General features: G+C 43.0%; 1 protein-coding gene across 6 annotated transcripts in view; it reads right to left on the bottom strand.

Moving 5' to 3' along the window:
- The window catches only part of LOC117777757, a 36,559-nt gene extending 27,839 nt beyond the window's left edge, over window positions 1–8,720 (bottom strand). For 3 of the 6 annotated variants that reach the window (XM_034612681.1, XM_034612683.1, XM_034612684.1), the window contains exons 1-4: window positions 8,238–8,718; window positions 6,809–6,970; window positions 1,580–1,777; window positions 885–1,043 (exon numbers count right to left, since the gene is read on the bottom strand). In XM_034612681.1, the coding sequence (XP_034468572.1) occupies window positions 885–1,043; window positions 1,580–1,777; window positions 6,809–6,970; window positions 8,238–8,462 (744 nt within the window). In that variant the 5' untranslated portion in view covers window positions 8,463–8,718. Of the gene's footprint in view, window positions 1–884; window positions 1,044–1,579; window positions 1,778–6,808; window positions 6,971–8,237 lie in introns of all 6 variants that reach the window. The other 3 variants (XR_004616660.1, XM_034612686.1, XM_034612682.1) reach the window with 3 other exon arrangements.
- Between the last annotated feature and the right edge of the window lie 5,314 nt (window positions 8,721–14,034).

The following is a 14,034-nucleotide window of genomic DNA, read 5'->3' as shown; positions in this document are numbered from 1 at the left end:
CCTCATTCTCAAGACCCACAATCTTAACTCGGGTTAGGGTTAGGGGTAACTTTTTAATCCAAATGTCGGGAGCAAGTTCTCTAAGCCGTCATCACCTTGCTCACTTCTTATTCAGACTGCCCCCCAAGTCACCTAAATAAAGGCCATCATATCTTTGGCTAGGAGAAAATCAAGCATGTTTAAAATCAGCGGTAGAACCCGGCACAGCTCACAACATATCAAGACATAGCTCTGAGGTAGAGGAGATATCATGATGAGAAGAAATGTGGATTTTCTTTTGTTTTGTTTTAATTTTGCATTAATTACGATAGGTAAAGTCAACAGACAGAAAAGGAGCACACTAACCTGTAGTTTGAGATCTATAAAATTACTTTCAGAGAGGCAAATAATGCAAAATCCTTAATTAGCCCTTAATTTTGCACAACGTTTGTGGTTCTGCATGAGGCATATTAAAAATAAATGGTCTAAATCAAAGCACTATTTTAGTTGCTTCTGTCTAATGGTTAAAGATCCAAAATACTGGATCCTACATTTCCCATAATGCAAATCAAATCACTCATTTGTTAGACATTAAATTCTTTTAAACACCACATCCATGGTCTGCGGCATTGCCCAAACTGAGATGACTCAGCTTCAGCTGTCTGGAACTAAATAATTCTGTGACTGTCACAAGGTCAGTGGTGCAGTCTTCCCCAAATTTCCCCTCATAGAAAAGTGCTGCCCATAGATGCACTGTAAGAATGTGTGTGTGAATGGCGATAAACTGTACTGTAAAGCGCTAGTGGTAAGCAAGACTAGAAAAGCGCTATATAAATAAAGTCAATTTACCTTTTTTTTACTCAGAAGTGCTTCAGGTAGCACTCAGCATTATTACTCTTATTTACCATTATCAGGTCAGCGTAGGCAGGTAGTGATTGGCTCCTTCCCCATGGCCTCAGAGGGAGCGCGTCATCTTCAGTGGTGTCTGCTGGAGATGCAGACTCCTCCAGCTGGCTTTCTGGTGTGACTGCACCTCCTGACATAGAACACAGTGTGTGCTCCTCCTACAGAAAAAGGGAGAGCAAGGAGTGATAGGGAGCCAATGATAGCTTTAGACTTTTTAAATTTGTTAATACATATTCTACGTGCAGAAAATATTGCAGTTCTTTGACTTGCTCAGCTTTAAAAAAAATAATGTAGTTAGTATTATGTGACTATCCAACATTAAGCTAGATTTAAAAGAAATAGATCAACACCAAGACTGTTTTGAGGGTCTTGAGAGTCTTTCTTTCGCTTCAAGTTCAGTTAAACTTATAGACAATACCAGATAGGTGAAATTCAGCATCACCTGAACCTGCTCTCAAACAGCTTAAGTGTCCTCTGATTATCTCCCTGAGCTGAACAAGACCCCTGGAGAGAGGTCTTATTCAAGATAAACGTGTTAACTAAGCTCTTATTCTGATTGTTAGTGGCATCAAAGCTCTGTGCAAATTTAGTTTACCTTCTAGGTCTAGGGTTTCTATAAACACAGACATAAACACACATGTAAGAAAGAATATGTGTGTGTGTGTGGTGATGCAAGATGCACGTACTCTGGTACCTGCAGGATCTCTTCATAAGACTGTCTGATGGAGTCTTGTAGAGGAGTGTTCCTCTCTCCAGCCTCCTCCATCTTCCTCTTGGCCTGTTTCACCTCCTCTCTGAGTCTCCTCAGCCTCCACCTGGCTCTGGCAAGTTCCCTCTCATACTCCTCCACTTGGCTCTCCTTCTGTACCTCGTCTGCCTGCAGAGACAGGATCTGGCAAGAATCCACTCCAATGGATTATTATTTCAAAATAAACTGTTAATAAAACAGCCATGGGCTATACATATCATACAAGTGCTGCCACTGCCAACCTGCTAACACTGGCCACAGCCAACACTTTTTCTGACATTTTTCTTATTCTCTTCGAATTCTCATCTAACTGATCAGAAAACCCATCAAGCCACTTTTTAAACCAACTGGGATTTATCCCCTGTCAATTTTCTCAGTGTCATCACATGACTAAGAATTCTGGCTATTTGAAATGAGGTATTAACAATGCCTGCTTTTTTGACAATAACACAACACTATCAGATTGCATCTCTCAAATAAGATTGTTGGATTTTTTGATAGAGTTCACAATCTAGATGTTCTAACATCAAAATGATACAGAGTGGAGTTTCCTTCACAAACATTAAAACCCTGAAGATCCCATTAACTTTGACTTTTTAACATTAACTCCCCATTTGTTCCCATCTTACAACTTAAGCTGTAATAATGTTTGTTTAAGCATTTTTATACTGGCCCTATTAGAAAGTAGTAATCATTCATCATCAGTTTACTGCCCCATCAAAGATAATGGCTGTTGTCACTCTGTTCATATGAATAGTGATTGGGAAATGTTTCCAACTTAAAAGGTCTTTATATAGTATTTATGTATCGCTTTTCAATTCTTGATGACGACTCACAGCCCTTTTTAGTAAAGGCTTTTGCCATTCAACATTCAAACACATATATAGGCAGAGCTTTTTCTATTGTCCTATAGACAAACACAAAAGAAGTTGTGAATGAATCAACGGCATATATGAGGACATGAAAATTATACTGCTGACACTGGTACCGACTGTATTATCAGTTTTTATCTGTAAAGGAGAAGCCTTAATAACAAGCCCATTGCACCTAACAACAATAATAATAATTTCAGTAACCTTTAGCATTGTATAAAACATTTTTTTCAAGATTATCAGAAGGCAGGATTTTAAATATACCTGTACCTGCCAAACAAGTTCACACAGTGATGATTTATTTTCAGATTCGTATACGGTCACTGTGACCATTACCTCTGACCACTGAAATCGAATCAGTTAATGTGTGGACTGGAATGAGGGAAATAACTGGGTTCAAGGCGAGGGAGAGCCAGGAGGCAGCCTGGAGAGGGCAAATGAGCTTAATTTGTTCTTCAATAGGTTCAGTGCACAGCCCACGTCTGTCCCCCCCACCACACTCCCAGACTTCCACACACCCTCACTGCCCCCATTGCTTCTGCCCTCCCCCACTCTACCCCCCCTGGTGTGCTCCTTGGACAACCTCCAGCCTGTCTGTGACAACTGGCCAGGTGAGGAGACAGCTGGAGGGGCTTCACCAACGCAAGGCCCCGGGACCAGACTGAATAAGCTCAAGGGTTCTGAGGACCTGTGCCAGCCAGCTAGCTGCTGTTCTCCAGCATCTCTTCAATCTGAGCCTTCAGGAGAGGATACCGGCGCTGTGGAAAATGTCCTGCCTGGGTCCAGTCCCCAAGAAGAAGACTCAATCTGGCCTGAATGACTACCAACCAGTTGCCCTCACATCTCATGTGATGAAGGTACTGGAGAGACTGGTCCTAGCCCACCTCAGACCACAGGTAAAATCATCGCTGGACCCTCTACAGTTTGCCTACCAGCCTCATCTGGGGGTGGATGATGCAATTATCTACCTGCTGCAGCGAGCCCACTCTCATCTGGATCAGGCTGGTCGCACGGTGAGAATCACTTTCCTGTGCGTTCAACACCATCAAGCCAGTTCTTATGAGGGAGAAGCTGCAAGCGATGGTGGTGGACACATCCACCGTCTCCCGGATTACTGACTATCTGACAGGCAGACCTCAGTTTGTCCGGCTGGGCAGTGTTCCATCTGAAGGTGGTGGTGAGTACTACAGGAGCTCTGCAGGGGACTGGACTGTTGCTCTTCCTCTTCACTCTGTACACCTCTAACTTTCAGTACAACTCCAAGTCATGCCACTTGCACAAGTTCTCTGATGACTCTGCAGTGGTTGGGTGTATAAGTGATGGGAGGGAGGGTGAGTACAGAGCACTCGTGGACAGTTTTGTGGAGTGGGCCAGTAGAAAGCATCTGCTTCTGAATGTGGCCAAGACGAGCGAGATGGTGATCGACTTCAGGAGGAAGAGGATGGTTTCACAGCCACTGGGTATCCTGGGTGAGGATGTTGTCACAATGGAGGATTACCTGGAGGTCCACATCGACAACGGACTGAAGTGGAAAAGCAACACCGACGCTTTGTACAAGAAAGGGATGAGCAGACTCTATTTCCTGAGGAAGCTGAGATCTTTCAATGTGTGCAGCAAGATGTTGGAAATCTTCTATCAGTCTGTTGTAGCCAGTGCACTGTACTTTGCTGTGGTCTGCTGGGGGAGCAGCATCAGAGCCGGTGACACCAACAGACGCAACAAGCTGATTAAGAAGGCTGGCTCCGTCATTGGCTGCAAACTGGACTCTTTGTGGACAGACAGCGGAGCACTTTCTCCAACAGACTGTTTCAGCTCCGCTGCAAGGACAGTTATAGGCAGTCTTTCCTGCCCAAAGCAATAAGACTGTATAACTCTCACCTCCTATAGTTTATATCCACACCAAAACTATTGGATTAGTTCCTGCAATAACTGTGAATTTATAATATATTTTTTGCACATATTATATTCATATTCTTTTTACTGCACATCTTATAGTCATATTTATTTATTTTAGTCATGTTTCAAATACTGCAATTTTGTACGCTTGTATTTTTTGTCGTCTTTTGTATTTAGCCTTTTTCTTTGCTCTTTGTGAATTTGCCCTTGGCATGCTGCTGTTACAAAATAATTTCCCAAATTGGGATCAATGAAGTATATCTATCTATCTATCTACCTATCTATCTATCTATCTATCTATCTATCTATCTATCTATCTATCTATCTATCTATCTATCTATCTACCTATCTATCTATCTATCTATCTATCTAATATTTGGATCCAATTGACAACTGATCAAAAGTTTAAGAATTTCCTCAAGGCGTTCTTGAAAAATCACATTCAAGAGATTTTTTTGGCCACTGTGACCTTGCCCTCTGACCTTTTACCACCAAAATTGTATTAATTATCAATCAATGGAGCTGAACATGTGTGCTAAATTTGAAAGAATTCCGTTGAGGTATTCCTGATATATCACATTTCCAAGGCAAAACGTGTGTTTTGAGAGGTCACAGTGACTCTGACCTTTGACCACCAAATTCTAATCTGGTCATCCATGAGTCCAGGTAAACTGTGCCAGATGTAATTAAATTAAACTATGACCTTCAGTCACCAAAATCCAATCAGTTTATCTTTAAACCCCAAGTTAATGTTTCTACCAAATTTGAAGAGATTCACTCCAGCTAATCTTAAAGGGCCCATATTGTGTAAAATACATTTTCTGGGCTTTTACTGTCCGTAACGACTTGAAGGGGTCAGTAGGGACCCTCACAGTATGAAAACAGTCACTCCGCGGACTTTTTCACTCAGTCCATTCTAAGAAATGTGGTTGCGAAACGTCTCGTTTCATACTTCCTCCCCCGTATGATGTCATTCGGGATCGCACTCGTCTCTCAGCCCCACCCAGCCGGTACCGGTCCAGCCTCCGAACCCACCACCCCCGCTCCCCGTCACCTCCACCGGCACCACCCCTCCACACCGAACGTGAAGCGACATGTTGCTGAGCTAGCAGCTTGTTAGCTACCACAGGCTAACCACAACAAACAACACTGAAGAAACACTGCAGCGTGGAGGGATGCAAGGAAGAGAATGTGTCCGCGCACATTCCTCCTAAGAACGTTACTGTTCGAGACCAGCGGTTACCCTTTATTTCTTCTGACATGCTGTTTCGCTGTTGAAACTCCGTTGTGAAACTACATAATGTAACTCCGTACTGTAACTCGGGATGTTACTCCTACATTGGCCGACTGTCCTGCTAAAACTTGAACCAACATGAGGACGGTGTAACTTACCGTTCAGAAACATCCTGTTGTAACCGACTAAATATGTGGCTGGTTCTTCTATAGCTGCAAACATAACAATGTGACTTTCAGCTGTGTTTACAGCAAGAGATCGTAAATACGCCAGAATGAGACCGGTGATAGGCCTGTTCGCGTGTCACTCAAAGTGCAGTCAGCCAATCAGAGGAGGGGCTCGAGAGGCAGGCGAAAACAGCCTGTTCTGTCTGCAGCTCCAGAGAGAGGCAGAAGAGAGCACATGGAAATACACACTGCAGCAGTTTTTCCGACTTTAAACCACTGATATGTCATCTTAGGGGTACCAGTACCTCAAATTGAGTCCCAGTTAAGGTGTAAAATATGGGGCCTTTAAAAGGTCATGTTAAAGAAAAAACATAAACATACTTTGTGAGGTCAAAGCGACCTCAACCTTTGACATTTGATCACCAAATTATAATCATCTCATCCTTGAATCCAAATGAATGTTTGTTTCAGATGGAATGGAATTCCCTTTGGGTATTCGTGATATATCGTGTTCACAACAGCGTGAGGTCATGTAACCTTGACCATTTGATCTTCAACCACCTAAATCTAATCAGTCCATGTATATGTTTATTGATTTTAAGATGCAACGTTCAATATAACTTTTGTGAGGCCACCATGACCTTGACCTTTGACTGCCAAAATCGTCTCAGTTAATCCTTAAATCCAAGTAAATTTTTTTACCAAATTCGAAGAAATACTGTCAAAGTGTCCTTGAGATATCGTGTTCAAGAGAATGGGACATACTGACGGACAAACGGGAAAAGCAAGGCCACTGGCCACTGGCAGACGCTGGCACTAAGCAGGGGCGTAACACAAGATTCTATTAGCCTATTAGACAAGCAGTCTCTGTGGGCCCCCTTCCTCTCTCGATTCATAATTGGTGTAGTTACAATGAAGGGGAGACAAAAGAGCTGTTCAAAACTATAAGTATTCATGCAGTGTGCAGTTAGAGAGATTGAGCTGTATAGTAGCACTTATATATTACCTGTTGACTCTCTTCATAGCAGAGCTGCCTGGTTGCCTTTATTTGTTGTACCAGTTTCTCTTTTTGGTCATCTAATTTGACCAATGTCTCCTGTAGCTCCTTGCGGTCTGACTGCTGCTCCTGAAGCTCCAAGTTCTCCACTGCCACTGCATTGTCCAGCTCCTACACACACACACACACACACACACACACACACACACACACACACACACACACACACACACACACACACACACACACACACACACACACACACACACACACACACACACACACACACACACACACACACACACACACACACACACACACACACACACACACAATAAATCTCTTCTAGGAATGACAAAGTATAGGTGTAAAGGTAGCTGTGGAGGTGCCTCAGAGAGGTGAACTAACCAACTAATATCAGCTGTGCCAATCAACTGTCCCTGGATTCAAAAAGCAGCAGAAGAGCTGCCACGGAGGAGGAGAGACACGAGGAGAGAGACACATGAGAGAAACTCAGGAAGGGAAGAGACACATGGCAAAGACGCAGAGACTGAGAAGAGAGCTGAGCGGCCAAGAAAGCAGAAACTGCTGGCTAATTTATATGTTTTGTTTGAAATTTATGTTTGCTCCTGGTTTAATAAAAGGCTGAAGAGGGAATGGTTTGTCTCTGGCTGTTGTTGTGAGACCCTGGTGGCAACGTCTTTTGCCAAAGTGGCCTACCAGCACAGGCACAGGTGAAAAATTTGAATTAAATATTCTTTCACTACATTTCAGTGATGCTGTAGCTCACAAAGTTGGACTGAATAAATGTTACAGAACAGGGAACAGAGAAACCACCAATTTTATAATTTAAAATATGTTGTTTACCCAGAGTCTGATGAAAACATTCACATCGATTTCATATCTCTCTGTCACTTTCTGTGTGTGTGCGTCCCGAAATCAAATATGTTTAGCATAACTGTTCAGCTAGCTTAAATTTATGGGTTAGAGACTGGAAGCAGGGACAGCATCTACTGTAATAATGAAAACATTAAAATGCATTAGAATGACATACAGAAGCTGTCTTTACATCCTCATCGTTTAAGTCTATGTGAGGGGGACAAAATCACATCACCATTACCATATTATTTTATTATTTGGAAATTAACTTAATCAAATAACAACAAACCAGTCACAGGGGGCCTTCAGGGACCCATGGGGCCTGAATATTGCCCTGTGGCTATTGCACATGTGCATTTACAGACTATTTCAAGAGAATAATGACATCACATGACAGCATCATTGGAAATCCAGTGATGTAGTGGTCCCACACTTGAAACACTGCGCACACACAGACACAAATATGGTGTATGTCCACAGTCTTAACAAAATGGGACACCAACACAAAACATATTCAGACAAATGTACAACATAAATCATCGCATGCACACACACACACCAGGGCGAGATCCTGCGGTCTTCTTACTCTAATCTCGGCCACCTTGGCGAGGACTCTCTCATCCGTTTCAACGACATCGGTATCCACGGGAGATGACCAACAGAGAAGACAGGAGTGTTTGAGGAGGGAGGTAAGGGAGCACTCATTCTTCCAGTCTGCCTTCCCTCCATCATGTCCTCCTTCCCACGATCCCTCTATTTTTTCCTGCTGCTCTGCCGGCTCCATAGCTGCTCTCGTTAGCTGTCTCTACACTGCAGTGGAGGCGGAGCTGCCTCTATGAACGGGCGCGCGCGCGCGTGTGTGTGTGCGTGCGTTTGTATGGGGGGAGGTTGAGTCAGATAGATTGAAAGCAAGAGAGTAGCAGAACGCCCTCTAGTCCCCTCCCATCATATCTCTCCTCTTCCATCCTTTTTCCCCTCCTACCATCATGCTGCGTCTCTACTCCTCACACATCTCTCACCTCCTTCCCCCCTCCCCCATTAACTTCACCGGCCACTGCAGTATAAATGATTCGCACACACACACACACACACACACACACACACACACACACACACACACACACACACACACACACACACACACACACACACACACTGCAACCTATGATGGGGCCATTCATAAAACTCCCAGGGAGCACAGCTGCAGTCTGCATAGGCAAACATTACAACTATAACCATATAACCACTCAATCAATATAAGACAAATTGTGATCAAAGTGATTTTATAAATGTTGTTGCCGTGACGGAGATCAGCAACTGTTGCGGATCAGTCCATTTGTGTCAGTCCGATATGCTGAAATAAAAACAATCACATTTTCAAAATAATCTGACAGTGATTTTTGTTGATAAACAGTTGATGATTATCTTGAACCTGAAGGGATAGCTCAGGGCTCTTGCCCTTTTCTATCTATCATAAGTGGGTTGGTTGGCGGCAGGAGAGGTAGGAAGAGTGGAGGACTATGAGGGCGCATGTGGGCCAAGTGTAATTTGGTGTGTGTGTTCATTTGTGTCAGGTGTGCAGTCATGTGTATCTAGTGTGGCTTGTGTGTTCAGTGTGTCCTGAGCAATTTACATTGGTGTGTGTGTTCACACACACACCAATGTAAATTGCTCACACGTTGTTGCTGGGATCAGAGATAGGGATCCATTGTCAGTGAAGAGGATGCATTGTGTCTTGGTAGGGTTGACTTGGCTGTGGTGGCTAGGTGGTAATATGTATTAGATATATATATATATATATATATATATATATATTAAAATAGGAGGAGACTTAGCACTGCACCTTGGGGGACTCCTGCTTCTGGGGTGAAAGGTGCTGAGATGGAGGAGGCAACTTTAACTTTCATTTATCAGTTTTTGGGAAAGCTTGAGATGATGGACTGGGTGGGTTGCGGAAGTTTGAGGTTTGAATCCAAAAGTCTGTATTTGAGTCTGTTGTGCAATACATTGTCGAATACCTTTTTGATGTCAAAGAATGTTGCCAGGGTTATTTCCTTTTTCTGTAAATGTCTTCTGATGAACTGAGGATGTTGTCTGCTGTGGTTATTTCTTTTCTAAAACTGGCTTGATGAATTGAGAGGAGGCCCATTTATTCTATGTTTATTGAGTCCTGATGTAAGCAGTCTATCAAACAGGGTTTCAATGTGACTGAGGAGGCTTATGGCTTATTCCTTGTTTCTGGATCATGGTGACAAATGCAACCTTCCAGGGTGAAGGGAACTGACCAGTGGAGAGACTGACACAGAAATCCATTTATTGGCAGTATTTCATCCACATTCTACAAAAGGGGAGTTAGACTGACATTGTTCTGTTGTTTATAAGTCCTTATCTGGAGGCTCCACACAGGATCGACAGACCAATGTGCATTTTGACTAATGTCTCCTTTTATTTTGTCCCCCTTGCAACTGTTACATGTCAAAGGTTCCTGCCCATGTGTTTCCCCGATACTACATCCCCCTTTCTAAATGACGGACCTTCCCTGTTTATAGGATATGCATTAATAAACAATACAAACTCTTTTGAAACTGTAAATCAAAAAACCTCTTTGAGTATATATAGATATATCTCTCAGTAATTCAGGTTTTATCAAGATGAACATCGACACAAGGACACTTATGGCTTTTACTAAATCTCACTATAGTGCAAAAGATGAAACACTTTCTCAAAATGTTTCTGTAAACACATTTTGACATATATTAATGTCAAAATGTCAAAAATACTTCATTCAACTGTTCTCCTTTTTTCTTCCTTTTTATTTTTTGCATAAGTGAGGAATAGGGATGTGGTGGACTACTCTAACCCTCCACTTAAGTGTGCACTCAGTCTTTCTATATGAACACACAAAGGGCCTGATCTACTAAGATCCCAAATAAAGAGTGCTAAATTGCGTTTGCATTATTACAGATTGCACGTTTGGTTGGTGGGCATTTAATTGCGTAAATGATAACAGGTGCAAACATGGTAGAGGCAGTAGTATTTAAATAAGTGTTTTGCGTGCATTACTGGTTTCTGCCATGGAGCATTACGGAGAGCAGAGTGACTGCAAGTGCAAAGCAAAATCTAATGCCACTGAATTGGAGGTGTTAGTGCAAGAGGCAAACAAGCATGTTAAGCGACAGCAAAGAAACATTAATATAACTCAAAGAAACGCAATATGGGAGACTTTCTGTGAGAAAGTAAATGCTGTGGGTAAAACAAAAAGAACAATTAGAGAAGATGGCAGGACGTAAGAAGAAGAACAAAGGAAAAATAGCTCATAATTAAACATCGGCAAATAAAACAGGTGGGAGTCGGTGAAAAAGATGCCTCTGAACAATACTGCGCAGAAGGAACAGTTCACTTTCTGTGCCACGGGCTCTCAGGCGCGACACTCGGGCCATTGTAACGCAATCCTCATTGTGCACCGTTAGTAGATCAGCTTGCATATTTTTTTGCAGGTGAGATCAAGTTTGCACATGTTTTTACATGTGCAAACCTTTAGTAAATCAGGCCCAAAGTCTTTCATGTACGCTAGAGGCGCCCTGATCTTCACAGGAAAGCGTCTCTCACACACTGGCGTCTGCTGACTGGGGTCACGCCTGTGACTTGGACAGATGCATCAGGAAGGGCATTTTTAGGTGTCACCTCTTGTAAAAAGCTCGGCATTTCAGGAGCCTCAGGGGTCGACTAGAGGTGATATCTGTTTCGAAGGGTGCCCCTGGGTGACTCGATCATGTAAGACCTCGGCATGCCTGCTGTGGACACCACTGTGCCCTTCTCAAGCATATCTTTGACCAACATATCATTGCCAGGTTGCAGGTGCAGCATGTCATGTGCTCTGTGTCTGCGATCATAGTTCTGTCTCTGTTTTTGTCTGTATCTTTGTTCTGTCATTTTCAATTTTGTCATGTCTGCACATACAGGGTTGAGCTGGGATGGAATGACAGGAACAGGTGCTCTTTGTTTTCTCCCCATGAGAAGTTCTGTGGAACTGTATCTATTTGCCTGGGGAGCAGCAGGGTAGGCCATGAAAACAAGGTCAGGATCGCTAGATTTCTTGAGGAGACCTTTGATTGTCCTCACAGCCCGCTCAGCCTCCCCGTTGCTCTGAAGGAAATGAGGACTGGATGTCACATGACGGAGGCTCCAATCCTGTGCAAACTTCCTGAATGACTCAGATGCAAAATGTGGTCCCTTGTCTGAGATTACCACTTCTGGTATTCCATGACGTGCAAAAATGGACTTAAAGCGTTAGATCACTGCTTCTGACGTTGTGGATGTTACTTTGGCCACTTCAGAGTATCTGGAAAAATAGTCCACAACGACCAAGTAATGATAGTTTTCTGTCTGAAACAGATCTGCTCCCACAGTGGAACATGGTCTCGATGGGAACCCAGTAGGTATTAATGTTTCTCTGAGATTTGTTCTCTCGCGGCTATACCTACATGTGTCACAGTTCAGTTCAAGTAATTTTGGTCAGCTCCTGGCCAACAAACTGACTGTTTAGGTCGCTTTCTGCATCTGGTTATTCCCAGATGACCATCATGCAGCCTGGTTAGTACGTCTGCTCTAATGATGCTGGGATTACTATTCTGCTACCATGAAGTAGCAGACCATTTTGAACCACGAGCTCACCTGAGTGTAGCAGATAGGGTTGAAACACTCTTTCAATCGAGAATTTGTCTGGCCATCCCTCCTCACAGTATCTTGTGCTTTGACAGCGTCCACATATAGCTTCATCTCATCCTCCATTTTGGGAGTACACACTAACCTTTCTTTGTTAATGCATTAACTTTTCTTCTGACACCATGTTCTGTTGTGTATAAGTCCTGTGGCTGAGGGGTAGAGCGGTTGTCCTCCAACCTGAAGGTCGGCAGTTTGATCCGCAGTCTTCCCCATCTGAATGCCAAAGTGTCCTTGGGCAAGATGCTGAACCCTGAATTGCCCCTCATAGAACAAAAAAGTGCTGCTTAGAGATGCACTGTATGAATGTGTGTGTGAATGGGTGAATGTAAAACTGTACTGTAAAGAGCTTTGAGTGGTCATCAAGACTAGAAAAGCGCAATATAAATACAAAACCATTTACCATTTATCTGGAGGCTCAACACGGGAACAACAGACCAATGTGCAGGTTGACTTAGGTCTCCTTTCATTTTTCTCCTCTTGCAAACTTTACATTTTAAAGGTTCGTACCCATGTATTTCCCTGATAATGCAGACATAATGCAAACACGTGTTGTGTGTTTTGGTTTATTTTGTGAAAGTTTTTGTTTCTCCCTTGCCTTATTCTGGCCAGTACCACATGGGATTGCTAGACCCTGTGATTACAAAACATACATCTTGCAGTAACACATTTACAAAAAGCAAAAAGACAAAAGTTAAAAGTCAGAATATAACACAAGGTGAGTGTGCTTTCTTTCAATCAATCAATCAATCAATCAAATTTTATTTGTATAGCCCATATTCACAAATCACAATTTGTCTCATAGGGCTTTAACAAGGTGTGACATCCTCTGCCCTTAACTGTCGTGTTCTTTTTTCCTTAGGTAGAGAGAAGAGTCGGTCTTGGTTCAAAAAGTATTTATTTAGAAGCAATGAAAAGCTACAACATAGCTATGGGCACTCAACGTACAGCCCCGGTCGTCTAATACCGCTGGGGAAGTCTAGAGTCGCCCCGAACGGACGGCGGGTGCAATATTTATAATAGTAGGTAGAACTTCATTGGTCAATAACGAGGGGGAGTCACCGTGGCTAGTGCACAGGCTGGTCCCAGCCTCTAGGCACTGGAATCCGCCAATGATGAGGAGCTACTCCCAGTTTCGCCCCTCCTCTGATAGTAGCTGGGCAAATCTTCACATTCTGACAGTGTTTGGTTTGGTGTTTTAAAACAAGCCTTGAATCGGCTGACAGCTTGTGAGCTTTCAGTATGGCATGCGCATTTTCTAGACAAAACAACGCCTTTCCTATCTGTCCTTCAGACCCTAGTGGCAGCTGCTTGAATTCTTTCTAAGGGTATGTCACAATTTCTTATGAAAACAGTGCATTCATGTATGTGTGATGTTTGAATAAAGCTAATTTAGGCTGTAATATAGTAAGTTAGGTATGAGAACAAGTTAAAGTACAGTGTATTGTATGCCACAGATGTACAATCTTCTCAAACAGGCATTATCAGACAGGTGCAAGACTGAACTGCGATGTGACGCACACACACACACAACAACCAACTTCAAGATTAAAACCTGCCAGCAACGGCTACTAACAGTCACTATGTGAAGGCCACACATTCTCCCACATATTCAGCCCAAACTGCCCCTGCCC

Source organism: Hippoglossus hippoglossus, chromosome 17 (genome assembly GCF_009819705.1).
Source record: "Hippoglossus hippoglossus isolate fHipHip1 chromosome 17, fHipHip1.pri, whole genome shotgun sequence".
Classification (NCBI taxonomy): domain Eukaryota; kingdom Metazoa; phylum Chordata; class Actinopteri; order Pleuronectiformes; family Pleuronectidae; genus Hippoglossus; species Hippoglossus hippoglossus.
Note: the sequence above shows the minus strand (reverse complement) of the source record. Positions and strands in the feature narration are given on the sequence as shown.